The sequence below is a fragment of the Salmo trutta genome, chromosome 18, assembly GCF_901001165.1.
Source record: "Salmo trutta chromosome 18, fSalTru1.1, whole genome shotgun sequence".
Taxonomy (NCBI): Eukaryota; Metazoa; Chordata; class Actinopteri; order Salmoniformes; family Salmonidae; genus Salmo; species Salmo trutta.
This window is the reverse complement of record NC_042974.1, coordinates 4,203,993-4,222,536: the sequence shown is the minus strand read 5'-3', so window position 1 is coordinate 4,222,536 and position 18,544 is coordinate 4,203,993. Positions and strand designations below refer to the sequence as shown.

The 18,544-nt window shown below is 40.8% G+C and overlaps 1 protein-coding gene across 1 annotated transcript in view; it reads left to right on the top strand.

The window, feature by feature from the left end:
* Positions 1-18,320, top strand: part of LOC115152773 (ABC transporter G family member 23-like) — a 28,322-nt gene extending 10,002 nt beyond the window's left edge. The window contains exons 5-15 of the mRNA XM_029697559.1: positions 3,252-3,359; positions 4,098-4,191; positions 8,964-9,038; positions 12,200-12,380; positions 13,331-13,427; positions 13,615-13,783; positions 14,734-14,834; positions 16,196-16,266; positions 17,630-17,679; positions 17,810-17,866; positions 18,175-18,320. Coding sequence (XP_029553419.1) covers positions 3,252-3,359; positions 4,098-4,191; positions 8,964-9,038; positions 12,200-12,380; positions 13,331-13,427; positions 13,615-13,783; positions 14,734-14,834; positions 16,196-16,266; positions 17,630-17,679; positions 17,810-17,866; positions 18,175-18,309 — 1,138 coding nt within the window. The 3' untranslated portion in view covers positions 18,310-18,320. The remainder of the gene's footprint in view (positions 1-3,251; positions 3,360-4,097; positions 4,192-8,963; positions 9,039-12,199; positions 12,381-13,330; positions 13,428-13,614; positions 13,784-14,733; positions 14,835-16,195; positions 16,267-17,629; positions 17,680-17,809; positions 17,867-18,174) is intronic.
* The last annotated feature ends 224 nt before the right edge of the window (positions 18,321-18,544 follow it).

Below are 18,544 nucleotides of genomic sequence, written 5' to 3'. Positions count from 1 at the left end.
AACTATTCCCACTAATGCCCCAAAAAATTATGATATTCCATTTAAAATTATAAATAAATTACAAACTACGCCTGTCCCAAATATAAGCAGCACTTGGTACTTATGCACATGTCTGCTTATTGACATGTCTGCTGTCCTGTAGTTAATGATTTCGGGAAAGAGGTGGAAAGGGACATTTCAAACATTTTGGGCTCTCCAGTTGGTCTATAGTGGGTTTTAATCTCCTCCCCCTGTGCCTAGACTATGGCTGAGTCCCAAATGGGACAATATACCCAGTATAGTGCACTACTTTTGACTAGTAGTGCACTATATAGGAAATAGGGTGCTGTTTGGGACTCAATATCTCTCATTTTGATCTGGGGGAAAAGTAGTCTACAACCAAGAGAGATAGAAAGAGAAGGAAACTGTTTCCCCCTGAGGAGGTTTATGTTTGTGTGTCACAGGCTTCTGTCATGTAAAAATGCTGTGGAGTCAGCCCGCCCTGTCTGAAACTAAGTAGGTGTTATGCAACAGACATTTGTCAAGACGTCAATGCCAAAAAGAAGCCTCCCTCACTTCCATCAAAACAACTCCTCAATGATTGCTTATTACTTTTAGATGTAAAAATAATAGTACATAGCAAACTGGCCAGTGTTACCTGGCGTTGATTATTCAGTGTAACACTTCTAGTGTTGATTCAGGAGTTAAATTAACACTCAGTGGTGTTAAATAACCCTAGTGTTGGTGTTAATAACCAGAGTTGCTGAAATGGTTGTTCCAGTGTATTGCTTTAGGTAGTGTGATATTTTAGTCTTCCTAACTCTGGCAGTCATTCACAATGCAGGTTGCAGGTGAATAAAAATTCAAAATTTTGGATATCCCCTGTTCTGGCTGGATTTCAATAGGAATGAGACATCACTTTGCAAGCCAGCATAATGTGACATGCAGAACTTGATGTGGCCTGTAAACTATGAGTTGTAGGCCACTGTATAAGAAATATGTATTGTATTGTCTTAAAGGGATACTTCAGGATTTTGGCAATGAGGCCCTTTACATTTTCATGTCTCTGTGTCCAGTATGAAGGAAGTTAGAGGTAGTTTCGCGAGCCACTAGCATTAGCACAATGACTGGAATTCTATGGGAATCTACTAGCGTTGCCAAAATCCCGAAGTATCCCTTTAAATAATTTGTATTTAATGACAGCATATTCACTTAGGACAGGGATGGGCAACTGGCAGCCCATGTGGATTAACAGTTTTTCACTTCAATCAATCAATCAAATGTATTTATAAAGCCCTTCTTACATCAGCTGATGTAACAAAGTGCTATACAGAAACCCAGCCTAAAACCCCAAACAGCAAGCAATGCAGGTGTAGAAGCACGTTGGCTAGGAAAAACTCCCATGAAAGGCCAGAACCTAGGAAGAAACCTAGAGAGGAACCAGGCTATGAGGTGTGGCCAGTCCTCTTCTGGCTGTGCCGGGTGGAGATTATAACAGAACATGGCCAAGATGTTCAAATGTTCATAGATGACCAGCAGGGTCAAATAATAATAATCACAGTGGTTATAGAGGGTGCAACAGGTCAGCACCTCAGGAGTAAATGTCAGTTGACTTTTCATAGCCGATCATTCAGAGTATCTCTACCGCTCCTGCTGTCTCTAGACAGTTGAAAACAGCAGGTCTGGGACAGGTAGCACGTTCGGTGAACAGGTCAGGGTTCCACTTGTTATGTCAGGCACTGATAGTCACTCAATTAGCCCATGTTAGCTAACCATTTTAGATTGGTAAGTTAGTCTAGCGGCCAGCTATCTAAACTTGTAGTAATCAATGGCAAAATGTGTAGAATTGCAGGAAATGAGCTCATGATTAGTTCAGAAATTGCCCATCCCTGGTTTAGGATCTCACTTGGTGAAGGCCACAGGACTAAATATGAATTAATTCAACAACCATGCCCTTTGTCACTAACAAATACAGTCATGGGTGGTAACTCTACAATTTAGTTGAAAGTCAACCTTGGAAAAATTCAAATAAGTCTTAACACTAAGTAGTGTGTTAATTTAACACTGAAGTGTGGAAGTGTGAACCCGTATAGACACTGGAACAGTGTTAAATTGCTGTGTAGCTATCGTCATGGCATCAGCTCATGGGAATCTGAAAAAAGATGGAAGATTACTCTTGGATAATAACTCTTAGATCTGGTATAGTAACTCTTAGATCTGGTATAGTAACTCTTAGATCTGGTATAATAACTCTTAGATCTGGTATAGTAACTCTTAGATCTGGAATAATAACTCTTAGATCTGGTATAATAACTCTTAGATCTGGTATAATAACTCTTAGATCTGGTATAGTAACTCTTAGATCTGGTATAGCAACTCTTAGATCTGGTATAATACCCCTTAGATCTGGTATAATAACTCTTAGATCTGGTATAATAACTCTTAGATCTGTTATAATAACTCTTAGATCTGTTATAATAACTCTTAGATCTGGTATAATAACTCTTAGATCTGGTATAATAACTCTTAGATCTGGTATAATAACTCTTAGATCTGGTATAGTAACTCTTAGATCTGGAATAATAACTCTTAGATCTGGTATAATAACTCTTAGATCTGGTATAATAACTCTTAGATCTGGTATAGTAACTCTTAGATCTGGTATAATAACTCTTAGATCTGGTATAGTAACTCTTAGATCTGGTATAATAACTCTTAGATCTGGTATAATAACTCTTAGATCTGGTATAGTAACTCTTAGATCTGGTATAGTAACTCTTAGATCTGGAATAATAACTCTTAGATCTGGTATAATAACTCTTAGATCTGGTATAATAACTCTTAGATCTGGTATAGTAACTCTTAGATCTGGTATAATAACTCTTAGATCTGGTATAGTAACTCTTAGATCTGGTATAATAACTCTTAGATCTGGTATAGTAACTCTTAGATCTGGTATAGTAACTCTTAGATCTGGTTTAGTAACTCTTAGACCTTGTATGTAACCATATTATTAAATCATTATTATATCATTAACACACCATATCATTAACACAATTCAACTGCAGAAGGTCATACATTATAGTAATGTATTTGATGTGATTCAAAATGTTGCATCTTATACAACTGTCAAACATAGAGCAGAACCAACAGCTCTCAGTCCTGTGGGTGTGTGTGTGTGTGTATGTGTGTGTGTGTGTGTGTGTGTGTGTGTGTGTGTGTGTGTGTGTGTGTGTGTGTGTGTGTATGTGTGTGTGTGTGTGTGTTTACAGCGGAGGGCAGAAACGGAGGGTGTCTCTGGGAGCAGCCTTACTTCAAAACCCCCAGTTATTGATTCTGGATGAACCCACAGTCGGGGTGGACCCTGTGCTGAGAGCCAAGTATGTACTGGACAACCACACACACATCCAACCAAAACCAAACTGTGAAAACCCAACTATTGTACCCAACCTCATGCCTTCAAAGACCAGTCTCACACCTTTGAGTGCTGATCTAGGATCAGATCCCCCCTCTTATTTATTATGATTTAAAAGGCTTAACAGATCCTAGACCAGCACTCTGAGATGCTTCATGGATAAAGAAAACCCAACCAGGTCAGTGTTTCCCAGGTAACCCAGGCAGGTCATCATGCTAAGACTGCGTCCCAGATGGCCCCCTATTCCCTATGTGGTGAACTACTTTAGACAGGGGCACATAGGGGGCCTTTTGGGACACAGATTAAGACATCTTTATGGTTGTAATCAAATCATATCTGCACAAAGTTAGTTTATTCGTTGTGTGACGCTGAAAGGTGGTTCTCTGAACTGCACTCATGTGATGAGTAACCTTGCCTGAGACCTCAAGACCTGCGTTAGCTCCCCAAGCTAATGCCTAGGCTTTAGCTCAACGGGACACGCAGTCGTGTGGTGCGCAGATGATCACATTTGCACACTCTCTCTCTGTTATCTCTACTGCTCGAGGTACAGTACAACATTGTCCCAAACAGCACCCCATGTCCTGTATAGTGCAATACTTTTGACCAGAGCCCTGGTTATAAAACTGCACTTTATAGAGAATAGGGTGCCATTTGGGACCATAGGATGTGCCCTTAAACTGAGTTGTGTCATGTGTCCCTGTAGGATCTGGCAGCATCTAGTAGAGATTGTGAAAACTGGAAAAGTATCAGTCGTCATCACCACTCACTACATCGAGGAGGCCAGGCAAGCCAATGTGGTAAGATACAGTCTATATACATGATAACTACCTACTGATAGACACTACATAGAGGAGGCCAGGCAAGCCAATGTGGTAAGATACAGTCTATATACATGGATAACTACCTACTGATAGACAACTCCCTACTGATAGACAACTCCCTACTCTATATACGTACATGCCATATGTTTTCATAGCTGCTTAGAGGTTCATTTGAGAAAACATTGGTTGTCTCTATACTGTCTCTATGCACTATAACAGTCTCTATACTGTCTCTATACTCTATAACAGTCTCTATACTCTATAACAGTCTCTTTACTGTCTCGATACTCTATAAGTCTCTATACTCTATAACCATCTCTATACTGTCTCTATACTCTATAACAGTCTCTATACTGTCTCTATACTCTATAACAGTCTCTATACTGTCTCTATACTCTATAACATACTCTATACTGTCTCTGTGCATTATACCAGTCTATACTGTCTCTATACACTATAACAGTCTCTATACTGGCTCTATACTCTATAACAGTCTCTATACTCTATAACAGTCTCTATACTCTATAACAGTCTCTATACTGTCTCTATACTCTATAACAGTCTCTATACTGTCTCTATTCTCTATAACAGTCTCTATACTCTATAACAGTCTCTATACTGTCTCTATACTCTTTAACAGTCTCTATACTGCCTCTATATTCCGTAGCAGTCTCTATACCCTATAACAGTCTCTATACTCTATAACATTCTCTATACTGTCTCTATACTCTATAACAGACTCTATACTGTCTCTATACTCTATAACAGTCTCTATACTGGCTCTATACTCTATAACAGTCTCTATACTCTATAACAGTCTCTATACTGTCTCTGTGCACTATACCAGTCTATACTGTCTCTATACACTAAAACAGTCTCTATACTGTCTCTATACTCTATAACAGTCTCTATACTGTCTCTATACTCTATAACAGTCTCTATACTGCCTCAATATTCCGTAGCAGTCTCTATACTCTATAACAGTCTCTATACTGTCTCTATACTCTATAACAGTCTCTATACTGCCTCTATATTCCGTAGCAGTCTCTATACTCTATAACAGTCTCTATACTGTCTCTATACTCTATAACATTCTCTATACTGTCTCTATACTCTATAACAGACTCTATACTGTCTCTATACTCTATAACAGTCTCTATACTGTCTCTATACTCTATAACCATCTCTATACTGTCTATACTCTATAACAGTCTCTATACTGTCTCTATACTCTATAACAGTCTCTATACTGTCTCTATACTCTATAACAGTCTCTATACTGTCTCTGTGCACTATACCAGTCTATACTGTCTCTATACTCTATAACAGTCTCTATACTGTCTCTATACACTATAACAGTCTCTATACTGGCTCTATACTCTATAACAGTCTCTATACTCTATAACAGTCTCTATACTGTCTCTATACTCTATAACAGTCTCTTTACTGTCTCTATACTCTATCAGTCTCTATACTCTATAACCATCTCTATACTGTCTCTATACTCTATAACCATCTATATACTGTCTCTATACTCTATAACAGTCTCTATACTGTCTCTATACTCTATAACAGTCTATATACTCTATACCAGTCTCTATACTGTCTATATACTCTAGAAAAGGCTCTATACTGTCTCTATACTCTATAACAGACTCTATACTGTCTCTATACTCTATAACATACTCTATACTGTCTCTATACTCTGTAACAGTCTCTATACTTTCTCTATACTCTATAACAGTCTCTATACTGTCTCTATACTCTATAACAGTCTCTATACTCTATAACAGTCTCTATACTGTCTCTATACTCTATAACAGTATCTATACTGTCTCTATACTCTATAACATACTCTATACTCTATAACAGTCTCTATACTGTCTCTATACTCTATAACAGTCTCTATACTGTCTCTATACTCTATAACAGTCTCTATACTGGATTTGGAATCAAGTGTTTAATGTGAGGTGACAGTATGAATGTCACCTTTATTTGAGGGTATTTTAATACGTATCTGTTTTACCGTTGAGGAATGAAAGCACTTTATGTATCTAGTCCCCCCATTTTAAAGATGTCATAAGTATTTGAACAAATTCCCTAATAGTGTATTAAAGTAGTCAAACGTTTAGTATTGGTCCCATATTCCTTGCACACATTGACTACATCCAGCTTGTGTCTCTAAATGTAATTTTTTTATTTCATCTTTATTTAACGAGGCAAGTCAGTTAAGAACAAATTAACTGCCTTGTTCAGGGGCAGAACGACAGATTTTTATCTTGTCAGCTCAAGGATTCGATCCAGCAACTGGGGCTACCTTTCGCCCCAAACTCCAAACTTGTTGGATGCATTTGTGGTTTGATTTGGTTTTATTTCGGATTATGTTTTGACCAATAGGAAAGGTGACATGATGACTGGCCATGAGCCAAGCCTTCATATTTATACCATGAGCCAGAGATGTCACCTGTCACAATAAACCTGTCCTCACCTGTCATACTAAACCTGTCCATACCTGTCACAATAAACCTGTCTTCGCCTGTCACAATAAACCTGTCCTCTCCTGTCATACTAAACCTGTCCTCACCTGTCACAATAAAGCTGTCCTCACCTGTCACAATAAACCTGTCCACACCTGTCACAATAAACCTGTCCTCACCTGTCACAATAAACCTGTCCTCACATGTCACAATAAACCTGTCCGCTCTTGTCATAATAAACCTGTCCTCACCTGTCATACTAAACCTGTCCCCACCTGTCACAATAACCCTGTCCACACCTGTCACAATAAACCTGTCCATACCTGTCACAATAAACCTGTCCTCACCTGTCACAATAAACCTGTCCTCTCCTGTCACAATAAAGCTGTCCTCACCTGTCACAATAAACCTGTCCTCACCTGTCATACTAAACCTGTCCTCACCTGTCACAATAAACCTGTCCTCACCTGTCACAATAAACCTGTCCTCACCTGTCACAATAACCCTGTCCTCACCTGTCATACTAAACCTGTCCTCACCTGTCACAATATCCCTGTCCTCACCTGTCACAATAAACCTGTCCCCACCTGTCACAATAAACCTGTCCCCACCTGTCACAATAAACCTGTCCCCACCTGTCACAATAAACCTGTCCTCACCTGTCACAATAAACCTGTCCATACCTGTCACCATAAACCTGTCCTCTCCTGTCATACTAAACCTGTCCTCACCTGTCACAATAAACCTGTCCTCACCTGTCACACTAAACCTGTCCTCACCTGTCACAGTAAACCTGTCCTCACCTGTCACACTAAACCTGTCCTCACCTGTCACAATAACCCTGTCTTCACCTGTCACATAAACCTGTCCTCACCTGTCATACTAAACCTGTCCTCACCTGTCATACTAAACCTGTCCTCACCTGTCACACTAAACCTGTCCTCACCTGTCACAATAAACCTGTCCTCACCTGTCACAATAAACCTGTCCTCACCTGACATAATAAACCTGTCCTCACCTGTCATACTAAACCTGTCCTTACCTGTCACAATAAACCTGTCCATACCTGTCACAATAAACCTGTCCTCACCTGACATAATAAACCTGTCCTCACCTATCATACTAAACCTGTCCCCACCTGTCACAATAAACCTGTCCTCACCTGTCACAATAAACCTGTCCTCACCTGTCACAATAACCCTGTCCACACCTGTCACAATAAACCTGTCCATACCTGTCACAATAAACCTGTCCTCACCTGTCACAATAAACCTGTCCCCACCTGTCACAATAAACCTGTCCTCACCTGTCACAATAAACCTGTCCATACCTGTCACCATAAACCTGTCCTCACCTGTCACAATAAACCTGTCCTCACCTGTCACACTAAACCTGTCCTCACCTGTCACAGTAAACCTGTCCTCACCTGTCACACTAAACCTGTCCTCACCTGTCACAATAACCCTGTCCTCACCTGTCACATAAACCTGTCCTCACCTGTCATACTAAACCTGTCCTCACCTGTCATACTAAACCTGTCCTCACCTGTCACACTAAACCTGTCCTCACCTGTCACAATAAACCTGTCCTCACCTGTCACAATAACCTGTCCTCACCTGACATAATAAACCTGTCCTCACCTGTCATACTAAACCTGTCCTTACCTGTCACAATAAACCTGTCCATACCTGTCACAATAAACCTGTCCTCACCTGACATAATAAACCTGTCCTCACCTATCATACTAAACCTGTCCCCACCTGTCACAATAAACCTGTCCTCACCTGTCACAATAAACCTGTCCTCACCTGACATAATAAACCTGTCCTCACCTGTCATACTAAACCTGTCCTCACCTGTCACAATAAACCTGTCCTCACCTGTCACAATAAACCTGTCCATACCTGTCACAATAAACCTGTCCTCTCCTGTCATACTAAACCTGTCCTCACCTGTCACAATAAACCTGTCCATACCTGTCACAATAAACCTGTCCTCTCCTGTCATACTAAACCTGTCCTCACCTGTCACAATAAACCTGTCCATACCTGTCACAATAAACCTGTCCTCTCCTGTCATACTAAACCTGTCCTCACCTGTCACAATAAACCTGTCCTCACCTGTCATACTAAAACAAGTCCTACCCGTACAAATATTTGATGACTAAGGCTCTTTCTTAATACATCTTTCCTTGATTCCTCGCATCCTCTATCCTTGCCTCGTTCCTCAAAACTCCATTTGGAATGACCCTGCTGTTTTCTATCTATCCAGGTGGGTCTGATGAGGAATGGCCGAATGTTGGCCGAGGGGGAACCAGAAACCTTGATGAAACAGAACAGTGCTGCGGTGAGTAGCTAATAACAGTGTATACAATTAACTTATATTTTGTAGATTTCGCACTTTATTCAGACAGTTGGAAACAGAGGGGGGGAGACAGGGGGACAGGCAAGCGGGAGTACAGTAGAAGCGGGGATTGAACGGCGGTATATATTAGAGTATATTTTATGGGACTGATGCCAGGAGTGTTACCACTAGACAACCAGCCATGCAGGCAGTAGCCCTACATTGACCCTATTGCTTCCTACCATCCACCCACCAAGTCACTGCAGATTCTGGAGAAAGCTTTCCTTCAGCTGTGTGAGACGTCTGACTGTTGATGTCTGACTGCCTTCCCAGTAGGCAAAATTATATTCAAAAGACGTCTAAAAAAACATATTTTCCAGATGTTCATTTTAGGTTCTGAATGAAAGATGAAAAAACATACAGTACCAATCAGAAGTCTGGACACACCTACTCATTCAAGGGTGAAGACATCACAACTATGAAATAACAAATATGGAATCATGTAATAAGCAAAAAAGTGTTAAACAAATCAAAATATATTTTATTTGAGATTCTTCAAAGTAGACCTCATGAAGCTGGTTGAGAGAATGCCAAGAGTGTGCAAAGCTGTCATCAAGGCAAAGGGTGGCTACTTTGAAGAACACTTTTTTTGGTTACTACATGATTCCATATGTGTTATTTCATAGTTTTGATGTCTTCAATATTATTCTACAATATAAAAAATTGTACTAAAATAAAGAAAAACGCTTGAATGAGTAGGTGTGTCCAAACTTTAGACTGGTACGGTATTTTCCGGACATTTAAAATACGTATTTTCCGGATGTTGAAAAGTTCTATTTTCTGGAGGTGGAATTCGGGTTCATTTTTGGTTCTAAATGAAAGTTGAAAATATGTATTTCCGGATGTTGAAAATACGTATTATCCAGACTTTGAAAATATGTATTTTCTGGACAGTTCTGAATGAGTTGAAGAGACGTAATTTTGGTCATTGATTTAAACTGCACATACTGTACATTCTCAATTAAGTTTGCATTATATCAGAATAATACTTTTTTTATCCATTTAATATAAGAAAGAGGAGCCAAGTGAAGATTGCAACATATCATATATCTTATTGCTCCAATCTGTCAGTCACTTATGTAAGCTTTTTCAAAAGCTTTAAAACTAGCAGCAATGACCTTCAAAGTGGTCCAACAAATGGAATGAACCAACAAACCACTTCAACTACAATAACATTCTCAGTAACGGTTACAGAAATGTTTTTTTCTTGCTATGACCTTGAGATGTTGTTGTTTATCAACCTTAGTTGAATGTACTGACTGGAAGTTACTCTGGACAAGAGCGTCTGCTGAATGACCAAAATGTAAAGGTTCATGTAAATTATTCTAATGCGCTCCGCCCCCAAGGAAGTACACATTGGATCAGTCCGGACCAGAACAAACCTGAACAAATCATAGACATCTAGGCAATGTTTCACAAGTTTGAACAGCACAGTACGGCACAGTTCAGTAGAGCACAGTACAGTACGGCGCAGTTCAGTAGAGCACAGTACAGTACGGCGCAGTTCAGTAGAGCACAGTACAGTACGGCGCAGTTCAGTAGAGCACAGTACAGTACGGCGCAGTTCAGTAGAGCACAGTACAGTACGGCGCAGTTCAGTAGAGCACAGTACAGTACGGCACAGTTCAGTAGAGCATAGTACAGTACGGCACAGTTCAGTAGAGCACAGTACATTATGGTACGGAGGACAGTACAGTTTAATTCAGTACAGAAGAGTACAATACAATACAGTTTAATTCAGTAGAGTAGAATACAGTACAATACAGTTTAATTCAGTACAGTAGAGTACAGTACAATACAGTTGAATTCAGTAGAGCACAGTACATTATGGTACGGAGGACAGTAGAGTTTAATTCAGTACAGAAGAGTACAATACAATACAGTTTAATTCAGTACAGTACAATACAGTACAATACAGTTGAATTCAGTAGAGTAGAGTACAATACAATACAGTTTAATTCAGTAGAGCACAGTACATTATGGTACGGAGGACAGTAGAGTTTAATTCAGTACAGAAGAGTACAATACAATACAGTTTAATTCAGTACAGTACAATACAGTACAATACAGTTGAATTCAGTAGAGTAGAGTACAATACAATACAGTTTAATTCAGTAGAGTACAATACAGTACAGTTTAATTCAGTCGAGTACAATACAGTACAGTTTAATTCAGTAGAGTACACTAGAATACAGTAGAGTGCAGTACAGTTTAAATCAGCAGAGTACACTAGAGTACAGTAGAGTGCAGTACAGTACAGTTTAATTCAGTAGAGTATATGAGGGTAAAATACAGTACATTATAATGTATTATACTCTACTGTACTCTACTGTACTAAACTACTTTTCTTTCATGTACTGTACTCTGCTGTGCTCTACTGTACTGTACTGTAATGTAGTATACTCTGCTGTGCTCTACTGTACTGTAATGTACTCTGCTGTGCTCTACTGTACTGTAATGTACTCTGCTGTGCTCTACTGTACTGTAATGTACTCTGCTGTGCTCTACTGTACTGTAATCTAGGGTACTCTGCTGTGCTCTACTGTACTGTAATCTAGTGTACTCTACTGTACTGTCATGTACTCTGCTGTATTCTACTGTACTGTAATCTAGTGTACTCTACTGTACTGTAATGTACTCTGCTGTGCTCTACTGTACTGTAATCTAGTGTACTCTACTGTACTGTAATGTACTCTGCTGTGCTCTACTGTACTGTAATCTAGTGTACTCTGCTGTGCTCTACTGTACTGTAATGTACTCTGCTGTGCTCTACTGTACTGTAATCTAGTGTACTCTGCTGTAATGTAATGTACTCTGCTGTGCTCTACTGTACTGTGCTGTGCTATCCAAACTTGTGAAAAATAGATGGCTATGATTGGCTCAGATTTGGTCCGGTCTGAACCTGACCAAAAATGAACGTCCGTGGACGTTGAAATCAAGGCCAGTCTGGACAGTACAAAAAAAGAAGTCCAAAAGACGTCTGCGTCAGTCCGTGCTTAGTTGGTTCTGTGTTGACCACTGATCATATAAACCCTTGACTATGTTATCTGTGTGTTCAATTGACTGTTGTCTATCTCCTCTACTGCCCCATCCACCCACTGCAGACCCTGGAGAAAGCCTTCCTGCAGCTGTGTGAGACCTCAGACCAGGTGGGCTCCAAACACAGTACCTACCCTCAGGGTGGGGTACTAGAGAGCGGCCAATCACTCGAGAGCGGCCGGGAAGAGAGTCAACCAATCCTGGGAGTCGGGCCGGGACCAGTTGAAGAGCTGCCCAAATACTCAGGTAAATGTAGGGTTGTATGGACACTATTCTGTATATACTCAGGTAAATGTAGGGTTGTATGGACACTATACTGTATATACTCAGGTAAATGTAGGATTGTATGGACACTATACTGTATATACACTCAGGTAAATGTAGGGTTGTATGGACACTACACTGTATATACTCAGGTAAATGTAGGGTTGTATGGACACTATACTGTATATACTCAGGTAAATGTAGGATTTTATGGACACTATACTGTATATACTCAGGTAAATGTAGGGTTGTATGGACACTATACTGTATATACTCAGGTAAATTTAGGGTTGTATGGACACTACACTGTATATACTCAGGTAAATGTAGGGTTGCAAAATTCCGGAAACTTTCTTGAAATTCCTAGGTTTTCCAGAAATTCCAGATGGAGGATTTCAAGATTCCTGGTAGGAGGATTCCCTCCTAGCTTATTCTCTTCTGATTACTGAAATCATGATGACATTGGATAACTTAACTTCTCTCTGGAACCCGATACCAGTACTACAGTGTTTCAGCTATTGTCTTGAATTTCCTCAGATATTTGATACTGTGTGTGTTGGATTTTACTATGTTTGTCAGGACCAGAAGTCCTCACAAGGATAGTAAAACAAGAACAATTCAGACAAGTGGGGACATTTTGTGGGTCCCCACAGGGAAAAGGGCTATTTTAGGCTTAAGGGTTAGGTTTAGGGTTACAATTAGGGTTAGAACTAGGGTTAGCAGTTAGGGTTAGGTTAGGGGTTAAGGTAAGGGTTAGGTTAAGTGTTAGGGTTAGGAAAAATAGGATTTTGAATGGGAATAAATTGTTTGGTCCCCACAAGGATAGTAAAACAAACGTGTGTGTGTGTGTGTGTGTGTGTGTGTGTGTGTGTGTGTGTGTGTGTGTGTGTGTGTGTGTGTGTGTGTGCGTGTGCGTGTGTGTGTGTGTGTAGCGGACTGGAAGGTACGAGTCAAGCATGTGATGCCAAAGTGGAGGAACATCGCAGCTCTGATTATCAAGACCACGGTGCGGATGAAGAGAATGCCTGGGTGAGGAGGAGGATGAGGAGGATGAGGATGAATTAAAGGAGTAGAATGAGCTGGAGGAAGGCAGACAGGATAATGATGAAGATGATGATCCCGAAACCTTCCAACCACAATTTCTGGAATACCTGTGAATTCTGGGAAAGTTGACAGAATTCTGCAACCCCAGTCTGATTGCATTGTATCTGTCCAGGTCCCTGTTTTTTCAGTTCCTGCTGCCAGTCATGCAGATCTCTCTGATGTGTCTGTGTATCGGAGGAGACCCCAAAGGAATACAGGTGGCTGTGGTCAACAATGAGACCTCCTCCAGCTCCTTCAGCCAATCCCTGCTCTCCTTCCTGGACAACTCCAGCGTGCAACAGGTACTGGACCAATCGGTTGTTAGTTAGTCAGAGAGACTTTGCTCCGGGGTGAAGTTTCTCCAAGGTAAAAATCTAGGATCAGCTTCCCCCTCCCCCAATACTAATTAAAACCTAGAAACAACAGTCTATGTTGTGTGTTTAGTTATTACAGTACGGTGAAACAGCACAGTGTCTTCTATCTACCACACTGTCCTGCTGGTCAGAAGTAGTCCACTAGATGGAGGAATAGGGTGTAACACTGTCCTCCTGGTCAGAAGTAGTCCACTAGATGGAGGAATAGGGTGTAACACTGTCCTGCTGGTCAGAAGTAGTCCACTAGATGGAGGAATAGGGTGTAACACTGTCCTCCTGGTCAGAAGTAGTCCACTAGATGGAGGAATAGGGTGTAACACTGTCCTCCTGGTCAGAAGTAGTCCACTAGATGGAGGAATAGGGTGTAACACTGTCCTGCTGGTCAGAAGTAGTCCACTAGATAGAGGAATAGGGTGTAACACTGTCCTGCTGGTCAGATGAGTCCACTAGATGGAGGAATAGGGTGTAACACTGTCCTGCTGGTCAGAAGTAGTCCACTAGATGGAGGAATAGGGTGTAACACTGTCCTCCTGGTCAGAAGTAGTCCACTAGATGGAGGAATAGGGTGTAACACTGTCCTGCTGGTCAGATGAGTCCACTAGATGGAGGAATAGGGTGTAACACTGTCCTCCTGGTCAGAAGTAGTCCACTAGATGGAGGAATAGGGTGTAACACTGTCCTCCTGGTCAGAAGTAGTCCACGAGATGGAGGAATAGGGTGTAACACTGTCCTCCTGGTCAGAAGTAGTCCACTAGATGGAGGAATAGGGTGTAACACTGTCCTGCTGGTCAGAAGTAGTCCACTAGATGGAGGAATAGGGTGTAATTTAAGACCTAGCTATAGTCACTGAGGGTGTCCCCTGTCCCTCCCTGCCCTAGGTGAACCTGTCCCATGCTGAGGCTTTTGCAGGGGCCTATAACGGAGAGTACTGGGCCGTCATCGGGTTTGGAAAGAATTTTACCAGCTACCTGACCAAGAGGTGAGTCCTTCCTCTGGACCTGTCTCTTGTCTAGTCTCATCTTCTCACCTTGTTCTTCTGTTCTCCTCTCTCTCTTCTGTTCTCCTCTCTTCTCTTCTGTTCTCCTCTCTTCTCTTCTGTTCTCCTCTCTTCTGTTCTCCTCTCTTCTGTTCTCCTCTCTTCTCTTCTGTTCTCCTCTCTTCTCTTCTGTTCTCCTCTCTTCTGTTCTCCTCTCTTCTGTTCTCCTCTCTTCTCTTCTGTTCTCCTCTCTTCTGTTCTCCTCTCTTCTGTTCTCCTCTCTTCTGTTCTCCTCTCTTCTCTTCTGTTCTCCTCTCTTCTCTTCTGTTCTCCTCTCTTCTGTTCTCCTCTCTCTCTTCTGTTCTCCTCTCTCTCTCTTCTGTTCTCTTCTTCTGTTCTCTTCTGTTCTCCTCTCTTCTCTTCTGTTCTCTTCTGTTCTCTTCTCTTCTCTCTTCTGTTCTTCTCTCTTCTCTTTTGTTCTTCTCTCTTCTGTTCTCTTCTGTTGTCTTCTCTTCTCTTCTGTCCTCTCCTCTCCTCTCCTCTCCTCTCCTCTCCTCTCCTCTCCTCTCCTGTCCTTTCCTCCCCTCCCCTCCCCTCCCCTCTCTTCTTGCGTCTTCTATCTTTTCTCTTAAATCACTGTCCATGACTTGCAATGCTGTTGAACTTTAAGGCCACCAGTGTCTAGATTCTTCCCTCCAGCTGCCAATGTGACAAAGCATTCCACTGTCTTACACACACATGGACACACCCACAGACAGACAGACAGACAGACAGACAGACAGACAGACAGACAGACAGACAGACAGACAGACAGACAGACAGACAGACAGACAGACAGACAGACAGACAGACAGACAGACAGACAGACAGACAGACACAGACAGAGTGATGTCAACAAGGCATCTAACATGTAATGATGACTCTGTGGTGAGGAAGTGAACAGTAATATCTTCAGAAACCAATCACAGCACTACAGTCACCAGTATGTCTGTCTGTGACAGTGTGTATCTGCATGGATGCCTCTTCGTGTGTGTGTGTGTGTGTGTGTGTGTGTGTGTGTGTGTGTGTGTGTGTGTGTGTGTGTGTGTGTGTGTGTGTGTGTGTGTGTGTGTGTGTGTGTGTACATGTGTGTGTACATGTGTGTGTGTACATGTGTGTGTGTACATGTGTGTCTTACATCAGCCGTGAAGTGGAAAGTCTGGTCTTGCATGTCGATCAGGGTCACACACACCTAGGCCGACCAGGTAGCTTACTGCATGCACACACACAGTGTTCTGTATCATGTCTGTTCTGTGGTGTGTGTTGTATTATACAGGATCCTTACTGTATCATGTCTGTTCTGTGGTGTGTGTTGTATTATACAGGATGATCCAGCGTCAGGTCTCTAAGGAGGTAGTGGATGGAGGGTCGGTGCACGTCTGGTTGGACCTGACCAGTAAGCTCTCACTCCGCAGTCTGGTGGCCTGTGACAGTGTTCCAGAATGTACCTTCAAATAGAGTAGAATACAATACCGCTAGAATAGAATAGAACACTGTTAGAATAGAATAGATCTGAATAGAATAGAACACTGTTAGAATAGAGCTGAATAGAATAGAACACTGTTAGAATAGAATAGATCTGAATAGAATAGAACACTGTTAGAATAGAATAGATCTGAATAGAATAGAACACTGTTAGAATAGAGCTGAATAGAATAGAACACTGTTAGAATAGAATAGATCTGAATAGAATAGAACACTGTTAGAATAGAATAGATCTGAATAGAATAGAACACTGTTAGAATAGAATAGATCTGAATAGAATAGAACACTGTTAGAATAGAATAGATCTGAATAGAATAGAACACTGTTAGAATAGAATAGATCTGAATAGAATAGAACACTGTTAGAATAGAGCTGAATAGAAAAGAACACTGTTAGAATAGAATAGATCTGAATAGAATAGAACACTGTTAGAATAGAATAGAGCTGAATAGAATAGAACACTGTTAGAATAGAATAGATCTGAATAGAATAGAACACTGTTAGAATAGAGCTGAATAGAAAAGAACACTGTTAGAATAGAATAGATCTGAATAGAATAGAACACTGTTAGAATAGAGCTGAATAGAAAAGAACACTGTTAGAATAGAATAGATCTGAATAGAATAGAACACTGTTAGAATAGAATACTGATAGAATAGACCTGAATAGAATGGAACACTGTTAGAATAGATTATAATACCGATAGAATACAGTAGATCTGAATAGAATAGAATGCCAATAGAATAGATCTGAATAGAATAGAACACTGTTAGAATAGAATGCCGATAGAATAGATCTGCATAGAATAGAACACTGTTGGAATAGAATAGAATACTGATAGAATATAGTTGATCTGAATAGAATAGAACACTTTTAGAATATAATATAATAGATCTGAATCGAATAGAACACTGTTAGAATAGAATAGATCTGAATAGAATAGAACACTGTTAGAATAGAATGCCAATAGAATAGAATAGATCTGAATACTGTTAGAATAGAATGTCAATAAAATAGCATAGATAGTTTGGCTGTGAAATTGACCTTTAGGTGTTAGTGTAACTGTTTTACAATACTGTGGGGGTATTCTGAATGATGGCGCATCTCCCAGGTAATGGAAATGGATTTTGAATGCTTTTCAAAGTAAATGATTGATTCGTTTTATTCCAAATACTGTAAACGTTCAAATCATTGAAATAGATCAAACATTTTTCAAGTGATGATAGTCAAACTTATGGTGACATTGTTTTAACTTTTTAATGTATTTTCTCCAGATCGACAAATCGCCTTAATGCTTCAGAAAAAAATTAAAGATGCCTTTGAGGTACACCAGAGTTCCCTTTTCTTGTTTTGTCGTTAGGTGACGAATGATACTGTTTTGGATGAGTTATTTGACTTTTGAGAGTGTTTGTGTTATTATTTATATGGCTTCTGCCTCTCTGTTCCCTCCTCAGGGTTTTGTCCAGTATAAGATGAGTAGCAGGTCTTACTTGCTCTCTCTTCCTGTCAAGGTATGACAATCCCCTTAAAACCCTGGTTACGTCCCAAATGGTCACCAGGGCCGTGGTCAAAAGTAGTGTCCTATGTAGGGAATAGGGTGTCATTTGGTAAGCAGGCCCTGTGTTGATAGTATTCTGCCATCCACATCCACTAGCCTTGCTAGTGTCTGATATGGACAAGCTGTTGTCTTCCCAAGACAACAATGTAACCAGTATTGTTGAATGTATACAAATGTTTGATCCATTCCTGATGAATACACAGATGCATAGGGGGAAAATATTTCACTTACTATTTCTCTTTGTCCCATTTCTCTTTCCAGTTTGAGGAGCCCATCTATGGCAGCATGAACTCAGACTTCACCACGTTTGTGACACCAGGAGCCGTTCTGAGGTACAGATTCAGTCCACGTCTGAACCTAGTCAGCTTTACTGAGACAAAGATGATCATCTGTTAAGATACTGTATGTCTTATGGTTTCCCCCCTCTTACTCTCTCCTGTCGCTCTCTCTTCTGTCTCTCTCTCCTGTCTCTCTCTCTCCCTCTCTCTCTCCTCCTGCTCTCTCTCTCTCTGTCTCTCTCTCCTTCGTCCTGTCTCTCTCTCTCCCTCTCTCTCCTGTCTCTCTCTCTCTCTGTGGTCCTCTCTCTCTCTCTCCTCCTGTCTCAACTCTCTCTCTCTCTCTGTCCTCTCTC